The 25811-nt window shown below is 32.2% G+C and overlaps 2 protein-coding genes across 3 annotated transcripts; one reads left to right on the top strand and one right to left on the bottom strand.

The window, feature by feature from the left end:
* Positions 1-86: 86 nt before the first annotated feature.
* LOC145316353 (divalent metal cation transporter MntH-like) lies at positions 87-14453 on the bottom strand. Of its 2 annotated transcripts, XR_013878441.1 has the most exons (13): positions 13870-14452; positions 12672-12831; positions 11818-11892; positions 6809-6866; positions 6133-6234; positions 5228-5343; positions 4053-4197; positions 3691-3714; positions 2637-2775; positions 1894-1925; positions 1585-1770; positions 857-1044; positions 87-619 (listed from the first exon to the last, which is right to left on the bottom strand). XR_013878441.1 is itself a non-coding variant. In XM_080156796.1 (12 exons), the coding sequence occupies exons 1-12, from the start codon at positions 14255-14257 to the stop codon at positions 919-921; spliced, it is 1551 nt and encodes a 516-aa protein (XP_080012922.1). In that variant the 5' UTR covers positions 14258-14453; the 3' UTR covers positions 87-918. The 2 variants fall into 2 exon arrangements, 1 of the variants encoding a protein (XP_080012922.1); XM_080156796.1 differs by having other exon boundaries at positions 87-1044; positions 13870-14453.
* Positions 14454-17875: 3422 nt separating this feature from the next.
* On the top strand, positions 17876-24347 carry LOC145315383 (cilia- and flagella-associated protein 57-like). Its single transcript, XM_080155366.1, has 5 exons — positions 17876-18002; positions 19556-19647; positions 20514-20551; positions 22861-22972; positions 24288-24347. The coding sequence occupies exons 1-5, from the start codon at positions 17900-17902 to the stop codon at positions 24345-24347; spliced, it is 405 nt and encodes a 134-aa protein (XP_080011492.1). The 5' UTR covers positions 17876-17899.
* The last annotated feature ends 1464 nt before the right edge of the window (positions 24348-25811 follow it).

Raw genomic sequence — 25811 nt, 5'->3', positions numbered from 1 at the left:
AGCGGCTGTGATCCTTGCATATGTGGGCTCAATTTTCAAATTGGTAAGAATGGACCACAAAATATCTTGCATAAAATAAGAAAACATTTATCAATATAAATTTATTTTATATATTGTAAAAAATTATTAAATATAAAAATGTCAAAACTAAAAATTATTAAGTATGGAAGACGACAAATACAATTTATGCACGAAAACTGCATTTAAAGTCAATTTACAATCTATAATAGATATCATTTTACATAAATATAAATAAATCACATACACAATAATGCCAAAATTTGAAAACTAAAAATTTTGATTTTTTAAAAATTCTTTTGTTAAAATTTATTCTCATTCAAACATATATGTATAACAAATAAGAAATATTAATTTTAAAACCATTCAGTCTAAATTTATAAAAAGAAATTATTGATTAAAATTTGTACCATAAAGTTGTAGTATACCAGTCATTTTGAATATATAAGAACATTTATCACCGGTTTATAATGATTATATAAGTTTAAAAACTATAGCTAGGATTTTTTTTATAAAATTAAACGCTTTAGGTTTACATAATACATATTACAAAGATGAGATGAGTTTAATAGCTGGAATCATATGAATTACTATCAGGGATCTAAAGGGATAAGATAATGGCTGATAAATTGATGTACATCCCCAATGAAAATATAATAGCCCCTTCAGTATTCTGTATTTGTGTTTAAAACGTTTGGACAATCGAATTAAAAAATCAACCAATCAAAATTAATTTAAAGTCTCCAAAGTTGTTTAGGCAACGAATAAGAAAACGTTATTAAAAAACTTTGGAGACTAGTGTATTAAACAGCCCATTGTCCCCTTCCTCCCTGATTACAATACAAGTAGATAAATAATGATATTTGTATTCTTCGAGTTAATTATTTATGAATTAAATCATCACAAAGTTTTCCAGCAATTATTTCTGAATGATCTGATTACATCCTTACCCAGGGAAGTAATTGTAAGGAGCGCAGCTTTTATAGACAAAGCAACACCAGCAGCTATCAAGAGCTTGTATTTAACCTAAATAAGAATATGAAAATGAAAATGAGTAAGTCATTAAATTCTAGAATGTATTAGTAGTTGTGCAAAGCTCTAACCAGTGGCGTGCACATGGTTTTGGCAGGGAGATATTTACCATAAGGGTATGAAAGAAGAGGAATAAGAAATTTCCAAATTTCCTTTTATAGGGGTGCTGACAACTCTCAACACCCCCCTTGCATAAGCTGTTGGCTCTGACCCTACGGGGTAAAACAAATCCAATAAGGGAACCAATAAAAATAGTATAAACTCGGCAAGGATGAGCCAATAGTGATCGGAGCTTTAATTAGATAGCGGTTCAAGTCATGATTTACTTGAACATAAAGCCTAAGTTGACCCAAATGGCTATACAAAAGTATCTCCATGACGACTTTTGTCCAAAAACTATGAATAATCAATTAATCAAGGTGGAAGGAAACTGGACCTGCTCCATGTAAAAAAGACATGATAAACAGGCTACATAAACTATACAGACTAACTAAAAAGGATGACATGTGGTAGCTATAAAACAAAACTACTTACATCAAGAGCATCTCTAACAATCTTCTGAATTATGACATTAGATGCCAGGAAGAGGGTGATGGTGACCGACACCGTCAAAAACACATTTGCCCAGCCTGTCTGTGGCCGGGAGCCCATGAATTGACTATCATTGATGCATAACAGCAGACAGATGGAAAAGAACGGCAACAGAATACCGTTAAACACCTAAAATATAATTTGGTAGTGATAGAGAAAATCTTATAGTTGTAAGGTATTTAAGGTTTTTCACTTGATTTAGACATAGAATAAGAATAATTTTACATATTTATAATAAACGTGAAATATTACCTGGGCTATTAATATAACAGTTTGTCTTTCATCTAAAATAAAAAAAAATAATCTTATTTTTAAAAATAATAATGAAACTATTTTTAGAAAATAATTTACTTAGCCCACAACAAATAAAAAGTGACAAAAGTTGACAACCATGACACCAATTTTAAACCTTCTTACACAATAACAAAAGTTGACAACCATGGCAGTAAGATAAAACCTACGTACACTAATACAAGAGTTGGCCACCATGACAATGAGGACCATAACAACTATGATACCAAGATAAATCCTAAATACAAGAGTTGACAACCATGACAATGAGAACTATGACAACTATTATGAAACCTACCTACACCAATACAAGAATTGACAACCATGACAATGAGAACTATGACAACTATTATGAAACCTACCTACACCAATACAAGAGTTGACAACCAGGACAATGAGAACCATAACAACTATGATACCAAGATAAAACCTACATACACCAATACAAGAGTTGACAACCATGACAATGAGAACTACGACAACTATTATGAAACCTACCTACACCAATACAAGACTTGACAACCATGACAAAAAAACCATAACAACAATGATACCAAGATAAAACCTACCTACACCAATACAAGAGTTAACAACCATGACAATGAAAACCATAACAGCTATGATACCAAGATAAACCTACCTACTCCAATTCAAGAGTTGACAACCATGACTATAAGAACCAAAACAACTATTATGAAACCCACCTGTACCAATACAAGAGTTGACAACCGTGGCAATGAGAACCATGACCACCATGATGCCCAGATAAGCCCAGCGTGGCAGCTTGGCAAGTTTACTTTCTTCCAGAGTAGTATCCATTGATATCCGCTTTTCATCCTGGTTCTAAATAGAATGTGGTAAGTTTAAAGAAGATATACTAGCTACTCTGTGGGTCAGTCTGTATATCCTTGAGGTCAAAGCTAGGAACTTGATTTTTTCTAAGCTACAGCAAGAAACAGTGAACTTTTAGTCAAGAAACTTGTGATAACTATAGTCAAAAGTTATACATTAATAACAAATCAAGGATTACTTATAGTACACACTTATGGTTTCGAAGTAGTATCTTCAGTGCAACTGTCATGGCAAATTGTGACAGGCGAATAATGAAGTCTATTTAGATTGCTAATATAGTCCTCAGATATTGGTCAATACGGACCTCTATGGTCAGTGAAGGGGATGGGATAAAGTCATTAGGGGGGATGAGGAGTATCGTTATAATAGCAAGCTAGGAGAAACGTTCTATCAGGGTATGCGAGAATCTCTGACAATATCCATGATTCTATGTCCATTAAGATATATAAGTTTTCCGGAATTTTAATGTTAGGGGGAGATTTGAAATCTGCATTTTTAAGGATTTTTTATAAAATTCGTTTTTTGTATAATTCTTGATCTAAAAGCGGAAATGCATTTTAAGTTAATTAATTTTGACCAATAGGATAGGTGGATTTTAAACTACCTGCGCTCTAATTGGTTGAATGATGTACGCCATCCAATCAGAGCGCAGATTTTTTAAATCCACCAATCACAGATGCCAAAATTAATTAACTTAAATTGCATTTCCGCTTTTAGAGAAAGAATTATAGAAAAAATGAATTTTATAAAAAATCCTCAAAATTTGATGCAGATTTCAAATCTCCCCCTAACTTTAAAATTCCGGAAACCTTATATATCTTAATGTCCATTACTACATGATGTTAATAAACAAATTACACTCTTGTCCAAATCATGTTTATATATCAACTAAAGTAAATAGTTTACCTTCATATTAATTCCATTCTCCATCTGAAACAAAACAAAAAAATGAATGCTTTTAGGAAAATATGAAAAAAAAATTATTTCAAGCAAATTAAAATACTGTAAAATAAATACTGTAGATATGCGAATTCATTTTTGTTAAAAAAAAGCAATTACAATTATGTATTATCCAAAAAGTAGCCTAGCAAATAAAACTAACAATTGATGATGATAGAACGGTAAAATATTATCCAGCAAAAATATTTTGCACATCTTTAATAAATAAAATCCTATTATTAGTAAATTTAATTCAAGGAAGTGGATGATCATACATTTATTATAGAATAGCTTCAAAATAAATTGGATTTTTAAAAATAATTTTTAACCTGAAAATTTGGATTATCTACTCCTTTAGCCTTGTCGGCATGAAAAGGAGAGTTGAGATCTTTAGAATCATCATCTTCTGAAGATTCATCAGAGAAGACACTGTCAGCAGTCAGAGCTGCTCCTAGAGGCACTGTCAGCATAGAACTAAACAATAAAAATTGCTGAAATTTTAAACTGTATGAAAAAAAGGGATAACCAAAACAATGGCATAGCAAGTAAGAAAAAAATATGTGCATTTAAATGAACTTATTATACCATTCAATTCCAGGGAGGTAGATGACATTGGAATGTTTATTACACTAGTCCCCTGAGTTACTTAGTACCGCTTTCTTATTCGTTGGCTTAAGGATTTTATTGAATTTTGATTGGTTGGTTCATAAAGTTGAGTATTCTAACTTTTCAACCACTAATTGTTATTACAGAAGGGGTAATCTTGTGTATCACCATTAGAGATCTACATTAATTTATCTGCCATTGTCTTAACCCCTTAGATACCTAATTCAACTCAGTAAAAATAAGAGTTAAAAATTTTAGCTTTTAATATCAGATTTTGGGATAAATATTCATGGGGCTATATTTTTACAAAACTTTCTATATTAATAATATTACGGCAGTGATGAAATACGCTATAGTTTAAATACATTATATCGTGTAATTACATAATAATCTGGGCAACTAAAAAACTACAAAATTAGGTACTTTACGCATTTCACATTTTGATAATCATTTCAAGGTAAATTAAAGCTATACAAAATATACATCTTAAAAAGTAATTGGAAAGAAAATGAAGCTTGTAATTTACTATTGTTGTAGTCTAATCTAGTATTTGGAACAGTAGCACCCATCAGGAAGTTCTAAAAGAGCATGATATTTTTCTATACATTGTGCCTTGCACCTATGCCTGTTTCGTGTTTTAAAAATTTAACAAAATTACATTTATACACACACACACGTCACACACATCCTACTATTTCAGCAGATATACTTTCAACTACTGCATAGAACGGGGCGGTGTAACACACATATAATGCCATACAAATGACGATATACCATTTTAAAATTTAAATTGGCCAAAAAAACAAAAAAAACACGTCTTTTCCCTTCCCTGGAAACTAGCGGACGAGTTACAGTTAATATATAAAAAATAAAAGTCATAGTCTAATAAAATTCTTACCTTAAAGCGGCAGATATGAATCCAATACCAAAGATGACGACACCAGCGGTTCCATAAAACTGGGCGATTCTATCGGCAAGATCTGATATGCGAAACTTCTCCCCAGAACCATCCTCCTGTAAATTTATTAAAAGGTTAGATTTATCAAACAAATGGCATTTACTGTCCCGTTGTAAACTATAATGATTTTTCAATGGCGAATTTTTGGAACTTGAAAAATTTGGCAAAACACCCTCTATAGCACTGATACTCCCCAGCACCCCCCATATTTTGAAATATGTTGAAAATATGAGTAGGGCAGTTTTATGTTTTTTTGCAAATCACTTTAGGTCAAGTGTTAGGTTAGTAAATTGGCACAGGGTTTAGGGCACAACAGGTCTAACCCCGTATGGGTAAGTCCACCCACAGCGGTTAGGCGGCATAGGAAAAAAACTAAACGTAACTTATTTTTAACCCATTTAAAAAATAAGGAAGGGTTTTCCATACTCAACCGGCCAGTTATGGGGAAAGCACCGAAGCATCAAAACCATTTTTAATAAGTCTAAGTTATATGCTTAGCAACAAACAAAAAGTTGGTAATTTACCATTCATTTATTCCAAGTGAGGAGATAAAATATTTTTTAAATGCACTAAATGATTAGCTTTAAAACCTCTAAAATAAGATTTAAGCAGATAAAACATTATTTTCAATATTATCTCTTTTGTAGATTTTAATTAGTGGTTGAAACGTTTGGACTCACAAGTTAATTAACCAGCCAATTAAACTCAAATATAAGTCCCCAAAGATGTTAAGCCAACACTAAGTAAACGTTATTTTAAAACTTTGGGGACTAGTTCAATAAACAGCCCAATGTCCCCTTCATCCCTGAGAAGAGCCCCTTCGAGAGGGATATATTTGAACTTACCTGATAATTTCCAGAGCCAACAATAAGAATCAGAACTGACACAACAAAAGCTGAGGCTGTAGAAAACCCAATTCCTCTTTGAGCTGGTCGCAAGCTTTTGCCCTGAAAAAATTCCCAGTGCAAATTTTTTGAAAACTGTCTTTATTGCACACATGAAAATGTCTGACCTTTAATTGTTGCCTTTTTTTCCTTAACATAATAATCAAATTAATATATTTAAACCTTTTATTATGACACTTGAAATGTCAAAAAAGCCTAAATTTTTAAAAGAAATGTATAAAAGAATTGGGAGAGGCGAATATTGCTCCTTCCAAAATACATAAACAAAAATCGCAGGATGTATAAAGGAGAGGCGAATAGGTTTAGATTTAGCGAGATATCTTTTAACAAGCATCAAAGACATGCAGTCATCCTGCAAATATTTTTTTTCATAGTAAGGCTTCGAAAACAATTAATATCCGCTTGATAAGAACCGGATCTCAGCTATACTAAAAAAATATGTATACGAATGTTGCACGAATGTTAGATCAAAAATCATAAAATATTATTAATTTTGTTAGCCAGGTCATCCGGCCTTCAGGTCTAACAGAACTGGTTTTAATCTTAATTTTTTTGTTTATTTTAATATCAGTGGAAAGCTGTCTATACTGCGGAGTGATAAATAACTAATATTTACCTTGGCCATGGCCCCACCAAGGAAGAGATTAAAACCAATGGAAGTCGTACCAACCAAGCTGAAACATATTATAGATATAATAATTCAGGGATAAAGGAATAGGACAAAGGACGATAAATCAATCCATCCCCCAGTCCTCGCACCAATTGGAAGCTGGTAAGTATTAAGAATAAAGGGGTCTAGATTAATTTATATGTCATTTTCTTTTCCCTGGCTACTATATTATTAGAATCACAAAATTAACATGTACTTTTTATTATTGCGCTTCGTTCAAGCTTCGATGAACAATACAAAAAAAAAACTTTTTAATTTTGATAAATCTTTTTTTCCAAAAAATAAATATGAAAACAAGTATATTTTTTGAAATGATACTTTTAAGATGGAAATATGTATCTTATTTAATTTATTTGAAAAAAACTAAGAGCTTTGAACAGTTTGGCACGAAGCACCACAAAATTTATTTACTTTTATCCCACAATCGTCCTCGGGGCTAACAAAGCTGTCTATAATACTATGCGATAAATTACTATTAAGGTGGTTATGTGTGATAAAAATAAATATTTTAAAATTCAATGAACTTGTAATTATAAAACAATGCAATGTATGGGAAATTTTTGTGAAGAAACGTGACATTGATGATGAATAAAATATACTTCAACTAGAATATGAACTTCCATGAATAAGACTTATTGCAATGCAATGGATGTATTTTATTATTACTTGGATCTTCCAGATTTTTATGTTCTCTAATAAATTGAAAATCATAGTGGGCTAAAATAATGAACATCCCCATCCCTTCCATTCCTACTGGGTGAACGAACTAACCAATAAATGACAGGAAAAGCCAAAATTATCAAAAACTTTTCCCCTGTAATAATATCCACGTATATTCTACTATATTCATTCTTATTGCCAATAAAGCCTAACAAACATTTTATATTTTAATAATTTGATGCAGGTTTAAACTTTTGAAGCCATAATTTTAAAAAGATATCTATAATATAAAGTAGTAAGGTTATTTTTGTCTGAAGCTAAAGATCTCACAAACTGCTGACTGAATGCCTTTCAAAGATGCTTTATGAATGTTTTATGGTTTTTTAGGGCTATTTTATGACTTCTCCCGCCATTCCTAGAGGCTTAGAACGAATCAACTATTTATGTGAGTAAGGAAAGCACAGATTTATTACCATAGTACATTTATATCGTGCATTATTTCTAGTTAAGGGCGTGGTGGTTGCATACTTTCCTTCCGTTACTTTCATTAATAGACATAGTATATCTAGAAAGTCCAACTCACCCCATTTTTCGTCAAAATAAAAATAGGAATATTTGCAGACAGAAAATCAAATTAAATTAATTTACCCAGGAAAAGCTTAATCCTAACATATGCGACAATTTATAGCTGACTCAAAATGAGAACGAATTAAAAAAAAATTATGCCCTCACGTACCTAGATCTGTACAATTTTTCAACCAATGAGATCTCTTGAATGTTCCGTCAGTATTCTCCTATTGGCCCATTTAGACAATATGTCTCTTAGGTAACTCTATTGTTTCATTACATTTCATTTGTAAACACGGAATAATCAGTAGACCGAGTATTTATCCCACATTTACAACAAAAGAATGAAAACTAATTAGGAAGCTTCAATGTCAACAAATAATTATAATCCTTCTAATCATTGTTTTTTTATATAACTAGCGGATCCGCCCCTAGCATCAAGGGGCTCTGTATTAAAATGGGTAAGCAAGAGCAGAAAAATAGACCAAAACCATTCATAGGCTCAAATCTAAAGCAAAACATCCTAAAAAAACCCTTCCCTTTAGAAAGAGAACTCGATTAGTAAAGTAGTTATTGTAATCTTAAGCTTCAGACAAAAATATTACTGCTTTATTTTATTTTTCCTGTTGCTAACTAGAAAACCAACTATCTATCTATCCGACTATAGTAGTAATCTATGTCTATAAATGTTCATTACTATACATTGATTCATCTATCTGGCATTTAAATCATGAAGTTAAGGCAGGCAGTGTTTTTGCAATTAATGGGTGTTCCTAAAACGTATCTTCCCTTAATCGTAATAATTATCACATTAAAATTTTACAGCTTTATCGCCGTTCTATTTTTGATGATTCCTATTAAAACAAGGTAATATTTAAGCGAAGCATATTTTTACGGATAATAATTAACATTTTTTAGGGAGAAGCTAACAACAACTGTATTGTTTATTATTTCATTTATATGTAAATTAATTTGAATGTTTTCAATAATATGCTGGAAAGTTTTAATTTTTAAATTAATACGTTGTACTATTTACGTATCACATAGGTTTTTTTTTATTGGAGTCGTAGTAATCGGAGCTTAGCTTTCTAAATTCCTTTAATAATTGTTAATTTTCTTTAACTGTTTTTAACCTATTTTTGAAAAGGTATATCAAAAATATACTCTAACGCCTGTAAGATCATACTGCAGAGCTAAAAGTAAAAATAAAATCCCAAATAACACAGGTGTCAGAGTACATTTTTTTTTACCTTTCAAAAATAGATTAATAACAGTTTAAGATAAAGCTTAAGTCATATCTGAACAAGGATGACAACATCCATAAAAGCGAAGCACTGAAACGGTAGGACAAACGGACATTAACACTTGTATAGTGTCTGAACTTAATTATTAATAATCAGAATATAGATGTATAAGAATCGAAGCAAAATGTAAGTAAATTTGTTGAAAAACTGATTGATACAGGATAATGTTTATGGACATACTTACATTTTTAGGACTTGATTATAGAGTTGCTTCGCTTATAACATTATACTTTATTCTCCCAGGAATCAATATACCAAAAATCAGATCAATCGGATAATTAGATCACATAAAAATTCGTTTTTTTAAAAGTAAAAAAATCAACATGTTTAAAATGGACGTATGGACATTCTGGTAATGATTATAGAGTTGCTACGCTTTCTAAATCGTACCTAACTACTAAAGGAATCACCATGCAAATTTTGAAATCGATAGGACAATTCTATCATGCCTAAATTAACGAAAAAAGCTATCCGTTACGGACGTACGGACGTTCGGACGGACGTACCGACCCTAATTATAGAACAAAATTTTGTCTGCTAGAAATTCCTTTCAAGTTTGAAGGATAACTGTGTCTGGCTGAGCTGACCATCTTAGGAAGTAAATCTTTTCCAGTAAGGCTTCGAAACCGATCAGCATGTATTAGACAATTTTCCACGAATATTAACATAAAAATCGTAAAAATAATCCCAGTTTTGTTAACCCAGTCCTTCGACCCCTCAGAGCAAATACAATTTTTCATTAATATCCTCGGGGACAGCTGTCGATAATACGTTGCGATAAATAACTATCCTTCATTGATATTCCTACACTAAAAAAAAAATTTCAGTAAGTAAATAATTAATGGTTGAAATGTTTAGACACACAACTAAATGAACCAACAAATAAAATTTCAATGAAAAGTCCCTAGAGTTGTAAAGCCAATGAATAAGAAAATGTTATAAAGAGACTTTGGGGACTAGTTAATAAACAGCCCAATGTCCACTTCCTCCCTGTGGTGTTACAAAAATTTTGCAGCTGCCAAGCATGTATTGCAAATGCAATGATTTTATAATTTGAATAAAATTATTTCTAAAGGATGCATTTCCTTGAACGAATAATTTAACCAATTAAAGCTGAATTTTTCTAGTTGGGTCAAAATAGAATCAATGTCTTAACATCAATAGAGACACAAATAGAGCTGTGATCGAAATTACTGCTCAAGGTTTTATTTTTCTTTGAAGTTTTAAAACAAATTTGATGTCAGAAATAACTGAAAATGATGTTACAGGACTATCACACATACATAAATCTAAATGCAGCATATTATACACAATTGGAAATTTCTAAAACTTTTCTTTTTCCTAATGTATTTTTTACTTTTCTACCACTATGTTTATAATTTTTAACGCGTATCATAATTATTTATCAGATCGTATTAGACATCTTTCAGCGGATATTAATATTATGGTATTTATTTTAATATTCGTGAAAAATTGCCTATAATTCGATGCTATACATGATTTTTCAGTATGATTAAAACCGGTACTACTCCACTTAATACTAATTGCTTTTGAAGTCATACTGGAACAAAACTTTAGAATTTATATTAAGGTCAATTCAAAAGCACAAAAAAAAACATAATATGTTTAAATGGAGTAGCTACGCGCTTTTATTTGAAAACCTGATTTAGTTTCCGAGCTAGTATATCTTTTTTTACGGGGATTGGTTTTGATAATCTAATTATAAGGTTTTGTCATTGTCCAAAAAATTTCAATATAAGATTTTCAATAGTACTATTCAAAATTACTTATCTAAAATGCTAAAAAGAATGACCTCTAAATCTATTTTATTATGAAACATAGATTACCAAGGACTATTAGGTCATTAGAAGAAAATTAGTTTAAGAGAAAAAATTTCCTAGTAACATTGTCAATCATTTTCAAAATTTTCCATGGTAAAGCGCAATAATATGCGCTATAAAATGATAGTTCTCAGGCAGACTAAATCTATGTCAGGGTGTTTATGTGAGTCATGCATTATAAACAGACCATTGGACTTTGGAAAATTTTATCTAAATCACAAGTAAGACCTAAGTACGATATATTTTTTTACATAAAAAAAACAGGGAGGACATTTATAAAAGCGAAGTTTAATATAAACATATTAATAGGCATTACGACTTTACGACCTTTATATGGTAGTGATTACAGAAATGGTACGCTTTCTAAATTGTATTAATTGTTATAGGAATCACCATGACAAGCTTTGATTCGATAGGACAATTTTAACGTGTCAAAAATAAATATCAGAGCTATATGTGTAAGTTTGGCTGTACGAATAGACCATAAATAAAGAAAAATTTCCCTTTTTAAAAATTAAAATGCATTTTTAGACCTTGTTCGTAGTTAATAAATATTAACCATTCCCAAATAAGAATGGTTTACCTAATAATGATATCTGTAGGTTCAGCTCCCTGTTCTGGCTTCTCTGGTATATTTGGCAAAAATCCCCAACCTAGACTAAGAATACAAGTTAATATATCATAGAGAAAAGAGCGATGTCTGTCCGTCTGTCTCTCCGGGCTGTTTTGGCTTTGCTTTATCAGATTTTAGCTGCTTAAATTGATATAGAATACGTGGATATTGTGGACAGTTCTGTCATCGATTTATGTTGCTGATAGTCCTCAGATATTAGTCAATACGTTCCTCCGTAGCGCGGGAGTGGATGGGTGGTATTAGCCAGCTGGAAGAAACATTTTATCAGGGTATGTGAGAATCTCTCAAAATATCCACGCATTCTATATCTGGAATGCTTATCATACCATGGTTTTATTCAAAAAATATAAAAATAAAGACATCTAGATAGATAAAACATAAAAAAAGAGGTACAAGAAATATAAGAAGCATAAATGAAAATAAGTTTTCCTTGAAGATTAGAATTAAAGCTCTGTATAATTAACGGTTAAACTTAAATATAGATAGATCAGGATATAATGACCAGGGGCGTTTAAGCTTTTTCATTTGGGGGGGGGGGGTACAAATTTGAAAATAAAAATTTTGGGGGTGCCTAATTGCCAAATTCACTTGGGGAGGAATCACATCATTACTCCTCCCCTGAACCCCCAAGCTAATTTTTTTTTTTTGGGGGGGGGGGTAATATTTATATCATAGAGGGAAGCTTTTTTATTTTTTTTTGGGGGGGGGCGTAAAATTTAAAAATCCAAAATTTTGGGAGTGCCTAATTGCCAAATTGGACGTCTATGATAATGACCAGACGTTCTAATAATAATTGAGCTTACTCGTTAAGATCCACGTCCATGTAGACAACCACACAGAGGAAGAGGGCGACCATGCCCATCATCACGACTCCCAGGAACATACCCAGCAAGTCTGTCTTGTCAGCTACAAGGAGGGCGATGACAATTGCAGCGTAAAGGATGCAGTAACCAACCTTCCATCCTTAAAAAATAATGGATTAGAATATACGGAGATATTATGACAAGGGAAACATTTTCGTCAATTTAGGTTGCTAACATGGTCATCATCTATTGGACAGTTTTTTCATCCAATATGAGGGAAAAGGATGGGTTTAAGGATTGGAAGGGGTTGGTCGTTAGTTTAGCCAGCTTCAGGTTTCATTTTATTGAGTACATGGTGTAAGATCCAAGTAATGATAAATCCAATTTGAAATAGATAATAAATATAGGAAGAAAAGATGAAAAACGCCATAATTTGATAATCGTACGACAATGTAGGAACATTCTGACCATATTATGACGGAAAGATATTTTTTTAATAAAATAAGTTACATATAAACATTTGATTTTATGGGATAAATCTTTGTTACAGAAAATTACGTTTTCTAAAAATTACATCGTTTATTGTTAATCATATGGATTTGAAATTTAAAAATTTTAAAAATAGATATCTTGTTGGCTATCTAAGGCAATATACCTATTGAATAAATGAATTCACTATAAAATAGATAAAATTTGTAAACTCCAATGTTACACAAGAACTATTTTTCTATTTTCGAATACTGGTTGGAACAAAATTTATTTGCCGGGTTTTTTTGGAGGGGGGAGGGGTTCTGTCCAAACATCCATTCACAAGCTTAGTGAGTTAATAAAAAACGCTTTTATCTTCTATAGAATGTTTTAAACATTTTATACTTGTCATGGATGCTTAAAGATTAGACACATAATGCTATATCATTTTCATGGTATATGCTAAAAATTTATGACATCTCTGTCCCATCCACCCACAAGGAAAACATCTTTAACCCATAGCATAATCTGAAGAAATGTTTTTTTTAAGCATAACCCAATTGGTTCAGTGATTAGAGAGATTTTAAAGGACAGACAAACATTATTATACTAATTTAAATTGACAATATGTCCTTGGGAAATGTATATTAGTAATAATATATAGCAATACTAGCATTCAAAATTTTATGAAAATTGAATTTATTATAAGATTTGGACCAAAAATGATTACCTATTTCCCCGCTAGCTCCAGGTATGGCCAGGATGGCATCGATGCCGCCCGCCCAGTTGTTGCACTCGTAGAGAGTGTTGCCAATGAATACTGAGACGCCCACCAGCCAGCAGATGAGAGCTGTGTCATAGATCTTAGCTCCGTGCCTGTACTTGACCCTGAGACACTGACCCAGAGATTTTCCAGACACAATGGTCAACCTGGCTGTTCCCTCCTGGAGAGTGTAGGCCAACACAGACGCAAACACCAGAGCCCAGATCAAGCTCAGATCATACTCTGCTCCGGCTCTGGCACACGTCACCACTGTACCTGGACCCACCGTGCACGCGGCCAACATGGTCCAGTACAGCATCGACCCGATCTCTTTCATAAACGGAGGAACTTTCATACTGATAGCTTTTTTTCACTGTTCTTCAAAAATGGTCAATTGACACTTTTAAAAACAAGCTCTAAAACACAATAAATGCAAAAATTGAATTGCTATCTTTCAATTAAAATATTCATTTGTTTGGTAGGTTACTATGTACGAGTGACTGACCACACTGGTTTGACTACCTTTGAGTACAGAAAAGCCTTGTCAACTAAATTTTTTTAAGTCGCTTCGTCTGAACGTTCATGGATGTAGGAAAGAAACAAATGCGCAAAAATAATTGACATTTTTATTTATTTATCAGTGAAGTTAAATTGTTGAAAATGTTCTTTGTTAGCTTTTGACTTTTTAATGTTCCGTTTTATGCCCCTATTTTTTTCAGAATTTGACGAAAATTTTTTTTTACCTTTCATTTTATCCATGTTCTGGACGCAACAGCAGTAGTTCTTTACCCCTCCATAGACCCTCCTTCCCTTTTGAACACCTGTGTGTGGGTGTGTGTGTGCGTGCGTGCATGCAAAGCAAGCAACCCTACCCTTTTGCGTTTTCTCCATTGCGTATTATTAGTAGCCCCAGCCCCTCCCATTTTCATCCCCATTGTCTACCTACCATTAGTAGTAACCACCACCACCTACCACCCACCACCACAAAGGGGAATAGGGGGGGGGGGTGTAAGCATAAAACATGAACATATAATAAAGAATCAAAATAGTTATTTCTCGCATCGTTTTATAAACAGCTAAAAAAAACTGGTTTTAATTCTATGATTATACATTTTTATATTCGTGGAAAACTGGATATAATACGATGCTAGACATAGTTTCTTCGTATGGATTAGATCTGGTTCTAATCCACCGGATTCGAATGAATACGAGAAATCATATTCATTTTTTAAAATGATCCATGTAAGAAACATATTATTTAGATACAAAACAAACAAAATCAATTTAAAAAATATTTTTATTTAAAAAAAGCTTTCTATGTTATATTTGTCTATGTTTGATGATTGAGATTGCCATAAATATCATGTATGTACATTGTATATACAATTCCGAATGAAATTTTTCCGTGATTTTTTTTAGAGAAGATATTGAACCTTTTGCCCTTAAAAGAAAATTTTAATATCCAAAAAAATATTCTTGAACGACTCAAGAAGGAAAGGGCTGAAGGAATGATTTTGTTTGTTTCCCAATGATATTTCAGCTTCAGTTTTAGGATAATGACCCCAGTTGAAGATTCAATAAAGGGCTTTTAGGTGGGATTGGAGGGTGTCAACAACCCCCCTTTATAATAAAAATTGGAAGACAGGACTTCACTTTCTTAGCCCATAAAAGCTCACATCCCCCTGGAAAAAATTCTGTCTACGCCACTTTATTGAACTGTTTAGAAGATCTTGTGTTTCTGAATGCGGGATGGGACAATGGATTGTAATTAATAAAGAATTGGAACATAGTTTCCTTTTATAATAATACATCTTTTTATAAATCTGCGTTCTGCTTCAGTAATTCAAAAATAAATCATTGCTTTGAAAAAAAGAATCTAAAAAACTCCATTTTTTCTTTTTCTTGTAACGCTTTGTCTATGCCCATGACATGACCAGTTAAGCTGCTTGGAGCCTGGAGGCGATTGGAAAGAACTTTTAGTCTTATACTATCAAAGATATAATTAAATGATAATTAAACCCCTACTTTTCAAGATCAAAGTAAAACAATAGAGGGGGGATTAAATAACCGTATGATTGCCCAATGGACCCTATTCCAACTTTCAATTAATTGGGTCTTTGAACATCAACCAATAACGTTGGATATATTAACACAGCCATGTTGATACAAAAGATCAGAAAGCAATTTGTTAGCAGACGAAAAAGGTCCCAAGCACTAGAATCTTTAGTTATCTGGATTATATATCTATACATACATATATATATTTTGTTTCAAGATTTTTTTTATAGGGTATTTTTGCAACACGAATTGTAGGAAATATAGAATTACCATTTATGCAAAGTTTCATAATGATCAAACATTTCTTCCATTCCTAAAATGGAAAAGGCCTAACTGTCATGGATATAAAGGGATAAGACAATGGCCAATAAATTGATGTTCATCATCATAATGATGCTCAAAATTACCCCTTCTGTAGATTGCAATTTGTGGTTGAAATGTTTGGACACTCAACTTAATCAAAATTATAAAAGTCACCAAAGTTGTTAAGCCAACGCATTTGAAAACGATCTTAAAAAACTTTGGGGACTAGTGTAATAAACAGCCTAATGTTCCCTCCCCCTCTGCCTAACTGTCCTCGTTGTAGTTACGACGCGAAGTGACGTTCTGTCACAAGACCTTAATTATAGGAAAGCTTCCATTCTAATAATCCATAGTATTCAAAATATAAGAAACTATTCCATATTGATCAAACAAAAATAAAACCGGTAGTGTTGTGCCTTAGTTGAGGCCACAACATTTCCCTCTAAAAATTCCCTAGCTTACCACTCTTTCAAAATATATGGAATAATCTTTTCATTCGTTAGAGAACTTCAAAAACTCCACCACCCCCCCCCCCCCTACATATCACTTATCAAAATATTTTTTTCAAAAATTTAGATAATTCAAAATATAACAGGTTTTCTTTTTTTCTATAATCTGTCAAATTAAGTTGAACTAATTCTAATTGCCACAATGACATGTAGTTAATTAGTCAGCCATGGCCACATGTATCTAATACCATGTTGTCTGCATAAAGAATGTTAATGTGTTGTCATTTGAAAGCAGTATGTCGATTATACGTCAGCCCTGATCACTGTAATTAAATGTAATATAGTCGAAATAAGCCATTTAAATTGCTCTAAATTGCAATTCGAAGAAACTTAATCTATAGTGAATAGACATAAAATTTTTCAAGTTTTGTTCATAATAAAGGTATGGGGATTAAGAGGTCCACTTGATTGATGGAGGGATATTCCCAACTATAGTTCCAACTGTTGATTGTGAATAATTCCCTTGAATACAACTTGTAGTGTAGTTGTATTTTATATCACAGCACATACAATACTAATTATTGTGCGGATTATAAAACAAATATTTAGTAAGTTTTATTGGTTTAGATTTGATCACTTGTTTTATTTTTAATTATTTTTCGAGTATAGCTTTGAAACTGATTAAAATCAGCTAGATTAGAACAGGTTCACAGCCATACTGATCATGTATAGCGTCGTATATAAGACAATTTTCAGGAAAATTTAAATTAAAGATTATAAGATTATTTCCAGTTTTGCAACTGGGAAACGGGGCTAACAAAACTGGTTTTAATCTCATGAATTTTCATTTTACTATCCGCGGAAAACTGTCTATAACACGATACGATAAATAACTATTACAATTACAACATGCATCAGCATTTTAAAGTATTTAAACTTTAAAGTTAAGCTACAATTTTTAGAATTTATATTTTTCATATTTATAAAAAACTAGTGTTCAGCAATCAAATTCCGAAAACTAGACATTTTACCTAAAATATGATCAATTAACTAGAATGTAAAAGGTTTTTTTTAACGAATCTACATATTTGGGAGATATCTTATATATAAAAACACTTTTATTGAGATTTAAAGACAACACCTGCCATGACTCTCAACTATTTCTAAATATTTGATTAGAAGTAACAATGGCCCCAGCAGCTTCTGAGGAGAAGAACCCTGTCCCAAATTTGACTCCACAATTCTTGTATGGTGTCAAGAAAGGTGTCAATGGAGGACTTAATTTTTTAGGTAAGGCTAACAATTAAAATTTTTAGGTAAGGCTAACAATCATACATTTAGATAAGGCTTACATTTAACCTTTTAGGTAAGGCTAACAATTCAACTTTTTGGTAAGGCTAGTAATCCATTTTTTACATAAGGCTAAATATTAGCTTTTTAGGTAAGGCCAGGGATAAGGGATGGGAAACGTAGGAAAATATTATTTCAGGCCTATTTCAAGCCTAGGCCTATTTCTAGCCTAATAAACCAGTTTTGGGATAGCGCAGTGGTTCGTATAAAATGCTAATGAAAAAGCTGTGTGTGTGTGTGTAGATAAAGTATAGAATCAAATTCAGGTAGCTAGTTTAAAGTAAAAAACAAAACTTTTTATAAACCTATATATCAATGGCTTTTGTTAAAAAGAAGTTTTTTCTCTCCCAAAATTTTTTATCTTTTACTTTGGTAATTTGAACTGTCAGAAAGCTATCGTTGGGTTTCCCTCAGACAGATTTTAGTTTGTATTATTTGCATTTTTATTAATGAGTAAAAATTTTATTTGAAAATTTAATTGCTAATTAAAATTCAAATTAAATAAATAAATATGCACTTGGGTAACATTCTATCAAGTTCTTTGGATACTATACTGGATATAATGTAATGATATATCTGTACTGTGTTGTATTGTACAAAAATTAGGGTGAAGGTGTTGTATCAACTCCGTACTAAATTTTTAAAATTCAAAATACAACATCTAATTTATAAACTACCAAATGAAAATTCGTAGCTACCTTCTTTCCAAAAAAATAATCCCGTTATTTTTGTTTTTTCTATGTGGCCCTTTTTTAATGTTTAACTCTAAGCAGATTTAATAATTAAACTAATGTGATCTAACACCATTTATATTTATTTTTTCGTAGCAGACGAAATCATTATTTTTTCCAGAATTGTCTGCTTCTAAAATTTCCGCCATCTGTGATTTGGGCTTGTTTTGTATCAACCAATCACCAATTGCCTCCGCCAATTGGTGATTGGTTGATACAAAAAAAGCCCAAATCACAGAACACTATTGGTTTAGAGCGGTAGCCAATATGAGCCGTCCGCCAGTAAGATCATTAAATTAGGCAAATGGTAAAAGTTGCATGATCCCTTTCAAAACCAGGCCGAGACCTAATTCATGGCCAGGTTTCCTATCCCTTATCCCTGGGTAAGGCTGACAATTAAGCTTTTAGGTAAGGCTAATTAAAATTTATTTTTTTTATGATTTTTTATACAAATCAAATCAAATAGTCGATAATAATAACATTTTCCGGAAACGTCTTTAAGCACAGAAAGTATCTATGTCTTATTCGAATCATATATGTATTGTATGTACATTATGCAATTTTATTTCATATTGTACGACGCTAGCTAGACAGAGTGAGTTCTCCTTTTCAGAAAAGCTTTATATAATTCCTGGAAAGTTTAATATGTGTTTTTCAAACGGGTAGGTCAAATATTCCAATATGAATTGCCACTAGAAACATTGTTATAGAATTTTCAAGAAACACTTCTTTTTTTCTTCAAAATTTTGTATCTAAATTTAGGGGATAATTTGTTGATGTACCCTGCGGGTTCTGGGATAGCCAAGGTTTCAACTGAACGCTACTCTCAAGAAATAATATCACTGGCAAATAAGGTAAAACAATTCACAGTTTTAAAGGATTGAAGTTGCTTGTCAAGTAATATGTCAAATAGGAAGCAGCTTATAGTGCCTTTAAAAAAATGACGTCATACAATATACAAATGACCAATGATAGGCCAGTATATATTGTAATTGACTAATTGTAAGACGTATGCTTCAGGAATAAGGTATAACCAACAAGCAAAATAAATCTAAAATAATATTTGGAGGGCAAATGGAGAGGTCGTCAATTTTGCCCCCCAACGACAGCTGAAAAACACGTATAGGTTTCGTGAATTTTTTCCGAATTAATTTCGTTATTGGTATAAGCTGCGTATACTTGCCTATTGTTGGTCATTTGTATAGTATGGCGTCATTTTTTAAAGGCACTGTAAGCTGCTTCGTCAAAGAGCACGGCAGTTGATTGCTGTTTTCTTTGTCAAGTATAAAGGAATGTTTATTGTCGTTCTTGGGTAGGTTTTAAGCTGGAAAAAAGTTATTTAGATTGGTTTGGGATTTTAAAGAAGCCAAGGATTGTTGTATGTAATAATTCTACTTCGCATTCTTTCTTAATCAAATCAACGGTCCCATATGAATCAATATCTATTATTAGCTGGATGTTGCACCAGATTTTCATGTTCTCTGATAAAGTGATGCTCGCAGCTGGCTAAAATAACGATACCGTCCATAAACCCCGTTTACTCCATCCCTTCCACTCCAACTGGAAGAACGAACTGACTAATAAATGAAGTCTATTTTAGCAAGCCAAAGTGACAACAAATTTTACCTTGTCATCCATATTGCCATTCCCATAGGCTAAAGCGAAGTCGCTAAAAAAAACAGATAGTATGTAGGTATGATTTTTATAATGTTCATTTAAGGGTAAGGAAATAACAGCAGTGGCTTTGAACCCAACAAGGTATCATTTTTAACCTTTATGTAGCAAAACTACTCTACAATTCATCTATGTAAAGTCACATTACTACAAATTTAGATTTTCTAAAGGTTGATGATCTTTAAGTATTGTTTGACCTACCTTTCTTTATACTTTTAATTGTACTTATTCTGTTTCGTTTTTCTTTTGACATACTCAAGCTTCAAAACAAATTTTCTAGGTTTTTATCGTTTAGATTATATATACACTCGCGGCTTTGCCCCTAGAGGCCTATAAATAGTTATAAACCTTCCCGGGCCATATGAGAAGCTATCCTGTTAAGGAGAACCCGATCGGTTCAGCGATTAGCGAGAACCCTTGGTATAAACAGACAGACATCTTTCTATTTTGTATTATAGAAAGTTTAGTTTAACTATTCAACTAAATTTCGTTTGCAGGTTTTTTTCCCAGATTTTTGACTTGGGCTTAAATCCTTAGTTAAATCAACAAATTAACAAGGACACATTTTTAATTTGTAATTTTTTTCAAAAAACAATTTTTGTTATTTTGGTTAAATTTTTAAAACTTTTTGCAATAAAATCCGCAAACGTATCATAACTGCTAAGTATTTCAGATTAGCAAATATATTGAGGAGAATATTCAAAAGAGACAATATGTAGAAAAAAAGACTTATCTGGCTTTTTACTAAACTTTTATGGGATCAAGTCAAGCTGAGTGTGCCAATAGCAACAAGTAAAACAGAGCGTGCCAATATTCCCCCTAGTCAAGTAGAGTATGCCAATATTCCCCCAAGTAAAACATAGTATGCCAATATTTCATCAAGTAAAGCATAGTATGCCAATAGTTTATCAAACAAAGCAGCATAACAAAAAAAAGATGAATTAAATATATTTTCCGATTTATATTATAATAATTCAACCTACAAATTTACTACTTCATGTACGTAAAATATATAAACTAGCAGTTGCGTCCCTAGCATCTAGGAGCTCTCTATTCCAAGAAGTAGAAAAGTTACGAAAATTAGCCTAAAACCATTAAAATTTCAAAATAAAAGATCTGACTAATCGATGGACTGTTATGGTCCTTCTTTCAATGAAGCTTCTTATTGGTCCTTCAAAATACTATGATTTTGTTACAACAGTTTTTCTTTTTAAAACTTAAATGTAAAGGAGATTTTCAGCTCTCTCCTTCCCCAAAATGACCCTAGAGACATCGAGGGGAGGGGGGGGAGTGGAGCCGCTAGTATATACACATAAATTATTTCAAAATTTTAGAAAAAGCATATCTTGACAAGTAAAGCAGAGTAATGCCAATATTACGCCAAGTAAAGCAGAGTGTGCCAATATTCCCCCTAGTCAAGTAGAGTATGCCAATATTCCCCCAAGTCAAGTAGCGTGTGCCAAAACAGGCTATTGGCATACTCAGCTTGACTTGATCCCTTTTATGATTTATAGACCATTTCAATTGACTTTTGAACGAGTAAGAGTAAAAATAGATAGGATAATATATCAGTAATCAAAAAGGAAAAGACAATGCCCGGCATATTGAACTACATCCCCAATGATGATAAATAAAATTACCCCTTCTGTAGATTACAATTAGTGGTTGAAACGTTTGGACACTCAGCTAAATTAACCTACCAATTAAATTTCAATAAAAGGCCCCTAGGTTGTTAAGCCAATGAATAAGAAAACGTTATTGTAAGACTTTGAGGACTAGTGTAATAAAATAGCCCAATGTCCCCTCCCTCCCTGATAATGTATATTCATCATAAAGATTAGGGGGATTCTAAAAATGAAAACAGTAAGTCAAAGAATTAAATGAGCTACGGAATAGCTAGAGAATGTAAAAAGAACTATCGTAAAACACAATTAGAATATTTTAGTTAATTTATGCTGAAATTAAATAAACGTATGCCTAGAAACACACAGGAGTCGGTAATAAATGTTTTAAATTAAAATAGCAAGGTTTTAAAATAAGTCGGCAAAAAGAAAGTAGAGACGAAAGCCAGAAATGGAACAAAAGGACCGACCAACAGAGGTGTCTAGCTGTAAAAAACTACGAAACATTAATTTTAGGAGAAACTATAATATTTTTGTTCTGGTCAAAACTAATTTCAACCCCCCCCCAAACACACACACACACACATCTTACCCAGTTTCCCTTATTTTATTTATTTATTTTGATATTTTTATATCACGCAACCTGTGTTATAAGAGACATACATAGTTAGGGAAATAAAGCTATATAGAACATGTGTTGCGTTTAGAGAAAAAAAATGTATTGAATTGCAAGAAAAATATGTTTATCTTAAAAGTAAATTTAAAATGTAGGAAGTTGATTGCATTTTCTGAATACGGAGAGAGGCCTCTGGTCATCATTTATGACGTAGAACTTGAGAGAAAGAGGAAAATACTCAGATGCCCAGAGCTCAAGAGCTTCGAGGTTCATCTTTTTTTACCAGCTCAGCTACTCTATAACTAGTCCCCAATTGTATATCCGTAAAATAACGACTGTTAAAAGACAAAATAGCATTTTTATTTCATCATTGACATAGTAATGAAGTACATATAATTTGTCTGATATTGATGTCGACCGTATATTTAAAAACAATACAGTTTTTTCTGATGCTAAGGAATAGATTATGCTTTTGAGGAAAGGTTTATTGAAGTCTTAATTTTAGATTTTAACAAATGTTAATGCTTCGCTACTTAAGGTCAAAATCTTTCTTATTTTATCAAATATCAGAAATTAAAGAGATATGGCACAAAGAGATAGAATAATTGTTTATCGCATTGTATGACAGCTTTCCGCGGATATTAAAACTAAATTTGTCAGCTTTAAGGGGCCGAAGGCCCAAGCTCTCAAAACTGGTATTAAATTTATGATTTTTATTTTGATATTCGTGGAAAATTGTCTACAATCCGATGCTATACATGAGTCTTCAGTATGGCTGAGAACCGGTTCTAATCCAGCGGTTTCGAAGCCATACTGGAAATTGGTTTACAATGTCTATAACATATAAGATATATTAACGGATGAAAACTATTTTAGCCAACTTATTATGATGTATTTTTATAATTTTGTATCATTTTCATTACAGGCCAGTATCGTAGTATGCTATTGTAATAAAAGTCTAAAATGAATAATCTAATAATTTTGAATAAAAAAACAATATGCTTAAATAGTTTTCATCAGATGACAGATCAGATGTCCCTTGAAATCTAAATTAATATCTATCTTTCATGATAAAAGAATTTAATTTTATATCATCATCTTAAATTTAAATCTCAAAATATTGTTAGAAGTTCTTTAATCTTGCCAAATAAGAAAAATGAAACTATTTCTGAAAGCAAGAATTTTCTAAATTTATGGTTCATTTTTACTTTTGTCAATCAGTACGTCTGTATCAGAAAGCGCTGATGATTGTTGTAAGTTAAAATTTAGATAGCGTAGCAACTCTATAATCACTACCAGAACAATACGTTAACTTTTAGCTGTTTTGTCACCAACTTTCTTACTTAATATAGAATTAATTTTATCTTTTTTTGAGATGGTAAATCCTGTGGCGATAATGTACTACATATAAACGAAGCATCTCCCCAATTATGTAATACAAGTATACGTCATGTATTGAAGCAAATTTTTATCGAACTATCATCTAGCTTGTCAACTTTTTTCATTCACGTATCCGCAGCAAACTGTCTATAAAAGTATTTAACTATACTGTTATTTTTATCTAATAAATATTTTTTTTCAGATAATATCTCTGGCGTTTTCTCATGATTCTAAATATCTTCTTGCACAGGAAAATAAATAATTCATAATAATTTTTATAATCCACCATCAAATAAAGATGTTACGAGATCTTTGATGACTGTTATTTTTATACAGTAGCTACGCTACAAAGAATAGGAGGATGGAATTAACAATGGATAAAGTATACGTGGATATATTGACAGGGGAATCATTGTCGTCAATTTAGGTTGCTAATATTGATCAAATCGAGTATCCAGTAGGAGGGGAGGAAATGGGGAAAAGGAGGTGGATTTGGGTATCTTTATCTTAGCCAACTGCAAATATAATTTTATAAAAGTACATAAAAACCTGGTACAACATCTAAGTAATAATATATCTATTGATATAACATAAAACCAATTAAGCTTCTGATTATACAAACATTGGACAGGCAGCTAATTAATATATTCTATAAATATACTAGTCAGGTAAATTAAATATAAACAATAATTTATTCTTTAGTTATTTCTTCGTTTGTGTAATACTAAAGGTAAGCAGCGTCAGCTTAATCTTTAGTTGAAAATTAATAAATTTATATCCTACTGCTGCTACTTGAATTGCGCGACATGAATAGTTAAAATAGGGGCAATGCCTTGGCTTTAAAGAGTCTTTACCATGCACAGTAAGGACTTCTAAAACACGGGTTGTTCAATTAATGTGATGGTTGTCAGCATTAAGCAAGGTTTGGTTCTTCAGAGATACACTAAAATATGATCTCGTGGTGTATCCCGTCCTCAAGGCTATCCGATGCTCAAGTGATTTTTAAAATGATAACTAATCCTAAGAGCCTATTGTCGTTGGCACAAATGTATTGTTACTTGGATCTTACACAAGATTTTCGTGTTCTCTAACAAAGTGAAACTTGTAGCAGGCTAAAAAAGCAACCCTCACCATCCAACCCCATTACCCCATCCCCTCCCATCCTACTTGATGAACTAACTGACCAACAGATGAGGTTAGTGTTAGCAACTAAAATTGACGAACATTTTTGGGTATAGTCCCTTTCGTGACATCGCACCTTAAGGGGCGATTCTTCGTATTGTTCACAGTAGGTTTTCTCATATTTCTAGCCCCTGCGGGGGGCTCTAACCCTGCGGGGCCAATTACCTAACCCTGTGGGGCAATCACCTAACCCAATATAACCTAACCTAACCTAAAATAACCTATAAAAAGCCATTTTAAAATTACGACAAATCGCCCCTTAAGGACTATTCACCAATTTTTACCCTGTTATAATGTTCTTCATCTATCCTGAGAGCCTATTTGTCTACGAAACAAAACAATGAATTATTTGCCTGCAGGGAGGTGCCCCAGATTTTCAGCTGGTCTACTTCTTTTGGGAAAAGGTAAATATATGTAAAGTTTTAAAGAAAAAAAATATTTTAACCCTTAACGGTCGGGGGGGGGGGCGTTTAACGCCCCCCCATCCGGTTTTTTCTATCTCATTTTCTGTGTGTGAAAGATAAAGAGCCCAAACTGCGTGACT

Source organism: Acartia tonsa, chromosome 4 (genome assembly GCF_053477335.1).
Source record: "Acartia tonsa isolate MP-2025a chromosome 4, ASM5347733v1, whole genome shotgun sequence".
Classification (NCBI taxonomy): domain Eukaryota; kingdom Metazoa; phylum Arthropoda; class Copepoda; order Calanoida; family Acartiidae; genus Acartia; species Acartia tonsa.
The sequence above is the reverse complement of the archived record's forward strand: the minus strand, read 5'-3'. Positions and strand labels throughout refer to the sequence as shown.

What these genes read in the sequence shown, in the direction of transcription:
- LOC145316353 (XM_080156796.1), bottom strand. Translation starts at nt 14,257, where the DNA reads ATGAAAGTTCCTCCGTTTATGAAAGAGATCGGGTCGATGCTGTACTGG. An exon ending in ATGGACGTGGATCTTAACGA is followed by an intron (nt 11,893 to 12,671) that starts GTAAGCTCAATT and finishes TTGTATTCTTAG; the next exon opens with TCTAGGTTGGGGATTTTTGC. An exon ending in AGAATGGAATTAATATGAAG is followed by an intron (nt 2,776 to 3,690) that starts GTAAACTATTTA and finishes CATTCTATTTAG; the next exon opens with AACCAGGATGAAAAGCGGAT.
- LOC145315383 (XM_080155366.1), top strand. Translation starts at nt 17,900, where the DNA reads ATGGCCCCAGCAGCTTCTGAGGAGAAGAACCCTGTCCCAAATTTGACT. An exon ending in TAATATCACTGGCAAATAAG is followed by an intron (nt 19,648 to 20,513) that starts GTAAAACAATTC and finishes TGTTCATTTAAG; the next exon opens with GGTAAGGAAATAACAGCAGT. An exon ending in CAGAGCTCAAGAGCTTCGAG is followed by an intron (nt 22,973 to 24,287) that starts GTTCATCTTTTT and finishes ATTTTTTTTCAG; the next exon opens with ATAATATCTCTGGCGTTTTC.